At 44.4% G+C, this 3,386-nt stretch overlaps 1 protein-coding gene across 1 annotated transcript in view; it reads right to left on the minus strand.

The window, feature by feature from the left end:
• Positions 1 to 3,118, minus strand: part of STON2 (stonin 2) — a 63,086-nt gene extending 59,968 nt beyond the window's left edge. The window contains exons 1-2 of the mRNA XM_009280755.2: positions 2,944 to 3,118; positions 1,700 to 1,954 (exon numbers count right to left, since the gene is read on the minus strand). Of these exons, the coding sequence (XP_009279030.1) occupies positions 1,700 to 1,954; positions 2,944 to 3,031 (343 nt within the window). The 5' untranslated portion in view covers positions 3,032 to 3,118. The remainder of the gene's footprint in view (positions 1 to 1,699; positions 1,955 to 2,943) is intronic.
• Between the last annotated feature and the right edge of the window lie 268 nt (positions 3,119 to 3,386).

Here is a 3,386-nt window from a genome sequence, read left to right on the forward strand (position 1 = left end):
GTATTAAACTGTTCTTATCTCAACCCATGAGTTTTCTTACTTTTGCTTTTCCAATTCTCTCCCCCAACCCACCGGGGGGGGTGTGTGTGTGAATGAGCGGCTGTGTGGTGCCTAGTTGCTGACTGGGGTTAAACCATGACACCCTAAGGTCTGAGTAAGACAGAGTCTCTCTCTCTCCTAGGGCCCATCCTCTCCGCTCTCACGGCACTCTGGAAATGCCACTTTGCAAGCCCTTTTCAAAATGTGTTTCCAGGCAGCCTGGCCGTCAGCCTGGGTAATTATCTAGTCAGCTGTGCAGCTGCTTCAGCGTGGACAGACAGACAGACAATTTCCTAACAGCACTGGAGCCCCAACAGGAACGCGGCTAGGGGTGCTGAGCCTTCAGGACATTGCTCTTCACAGCTGTCTGCAAAGGAAACAGACTTCAGACGTCTCCATCTTTCTCACACGGATCCGTCTGTCCCTACTTGGCCTTTATACTCTTCCCCCCCATCTGGCTATTCGCGGGCTGTTTGCTACTGGAAATGAATAATTACTGTTACCACGGGCTTTCCACTGAGCGTATCAGCGTATCGTGGTTATAACACAAAGTCTCCAGCTTTGCTGCCACCCATAGAAAAAAGACGTGACCTGCAGATTAATTGAGAACAACAAGGCTGAAGTTTATCCTACCTCTTGCTGTCAAACGCCCCTCAGAGTAGAGGGCCAGAGACAAAGAGCCATCATCTCTTCTGCCCCTCGACCTTCCCTTTAGAGGCTGTCAGCTGCACTGGTCTGGCCATTTATAATACAGGGTCCAGAACAGGAGTGGGACTAGCTCGTAAATACTCTGCAGTGAGCAGAGTAAAGCTATAACTCTTTAGACTACTTTAATAACTAGCAGTAACAAAATGGCATTATTAAGAGAGAATCTCAATTTAAACATGAAAGAGTAAACCAATGTTTTCTTGGGCAATTACTCCACAGCCTTCTGCGAGGAGGGACAGAAGTCTGTTCGTACAGAAAAGCTAGAAGCTCATATAGCCATGTCAGTTAGCATAAGCTGAGAAGGCAAGCCAGAGGCTTTGAATGCACGTTTAAAGTACGTCAGAAAGAACTTTTACATTTGAAGAAAAGTGCATGCAGTCCTGGAATTACGGTCAACTTTGGTTGTCTTTGTAACTCTCCAGCTGCTAAATCATAGGATCAAAAGACAGCAGAAAGTACCGATGGGCACTGGCACACTAGTAGTTGGTCTCACTAAGCTTCTGGCAAAAACCATATGGGGACTATAAGCAGATAAAGATTATGACAACAGAGGACAGTGATCACCATTCTTTCAGTTCCAGATTACAGAGGCAAACACAACTCAGTTTTTAGATGGCTGTTCATACCTGTACGTAAGAAATGTCACTACTGAAAACACCACTATGCTGTTTCCCTGTGAATGCATTTTGGCAGTCTCCAGGGTCAAGACATAGGTGGAATGAATCACAGAAGCCTTTCGGTTTTTTTACAAAAAAGAAAATACTGCTAGTTCAACCCAGAACAAAATTATGAGCCCTTTTTGAAACTTTGATAACATTAATTGTGTTAAAATACAGTACGAACTAGTCAAAGTTCAACCTTTGAGAAATCAAAGAACAAGAAAAAAATCCTGTAGCCTCTAACTGTATTCTGTTATGTTACTGGAATGGACCTTTTCATGCATTTGCCTCACCTGCTTGGGGGTGGGTCGATGGAGCACTGGTCCATGGTGCATCTTCAAACTGAACCCAAGCACTGATGGATGACGACAGATCAGCGCTGGGACACACATGGTTCCCAAGCACAGCAGAATCCACCTTGGGTTGGTCAGCTGCATCTTCCAGCTCTGTGTGGGAGACATCTTGAAATTCTCCATCTGCATTGTGGTTCTCTTCTGAGGAGGTGTCTGAGGAAGAAAAACATTTCTCCAGAGGCCCCTCAGTGCTACCTAAAATAGAGACAAAATAGAAAGATTGGTAGGACTCACCATTACTTAATTGTTTTTTACTGAAATGTCTAAAATTTGCCATTAAATGTAGGTAGAAAATTTTCCTTCACCTAATGTAGCTTTTAGACTAACGCTGGGCATAGTTTTGCCCATGATTATAATAGGTGAGACTTCCTCCATGGTCAGTTGGATACTGCCTTGAATCTCGAAGGACAGATCCAAACCCTGTAATGGATCTATGCGAAGGAAGTCTCACATTAGAAGAGTATTTTACATTTTTGGCCCAAATTCTCCCATTACATAGCGGTAGCAGGAGATAATTCAGCCTCCGCACATACTGCTTCCACTTAGAAGACAAGCTCTGTGATGCTAGATTGTCCTGGTTTCAGCAGGGATAGAGTTAATTTCCTTCCTAGTAGCTGGTACAGTGTTTTGGATTTAGGATGAGAACAAAGTTGATAACGCACCGAAGTTTTAGTTGTTGCTAGGTAATGCTTACACTAGCCAAGGACTTTTCAGCTTCCCATGCTCTACCGACTGAGAAGGCTGCAGGTGCACAAGAAGCTGGGAGGGGGCACAGCCAAACTGGCCAAAGGGACATTCCATACCATGTGACGTCGTGCTCAGTACGTAAACTGGGGAAAGCTGGCCGGGGGGGCCGCTGCTCGGGGACTGGCTGGGCATCGGTCGGTGGGTGGTGAGCAATTGTACTGTGCATCACTTGTTTTGTGTATTATTATTATTATCATATTATTATTATCATTTTATTTCAATTATTAAACTGTTTTTATCTCAACCCATGAGTTTTTCTAACTTGTGCTCTTCCAATTCTTTCCCCCATCCCACCGGGTGGGGGGGAGTGAGCGAGTGGCTGCATGGTGCTTAGTTGCCGACTGAAATTAAACCACGACATAGATATATGACAGTAGATGGTATAATTCAAACAAAGAAAGTCTCACAAGGTTCAAAGAAAATCGGAGGTAGCTTACCTTGTGGGTTAACAGGGAGGAGCAGCTCATCAGTGAAGGACACCCACTCAGACTGGTGGGAGGCAATGACACTAGTCAGAGACGTCATATTCGCAGCAGGCTACTCATCTTCACTTGGGGATCATAAGGAGGAAGCAGAATGGGAGAGAGGTATGGTGAAGATGAGCCAATAGAGGGAAACACCTCCTTTGCACTTTCTTCTTTTCAGGTGCTGCTGTTAAGATAAGAAAGGAGTAAATTATGTCTTTTAGAAAATTAAATAGGAGAAATGAGTGCCACCATTTTAATAATACAGAACGTTAAACCAATTTATGTACCAGAGGCACAGTACTGTCAAAGTACTGCCACCTTTCAGACAGGAATGTCACCTGTGTCTAGAGGAGGGCTACACTTGAGCAACTCCTTGATTAAAGCATCTGAGGGTCTTCAAACATCCTCATGTT

Source organism: Aptenodytes forsteri, unplaced genomic scaffold (assembly GCF_000699145.1).
Source record: "Aptenodytes forsteri isolate BGI_AS27 unplaced genomic scaffold, ASM69914v1 Scaffold193, whole genome shotgun sequence".
Taxonomy (NCBI): Eukaryota; Metazoa; Chordata; class Aves; order Sphenisciformes; family Spheniscidae; genus Aptenodytes; species Aptenodytes forsteri.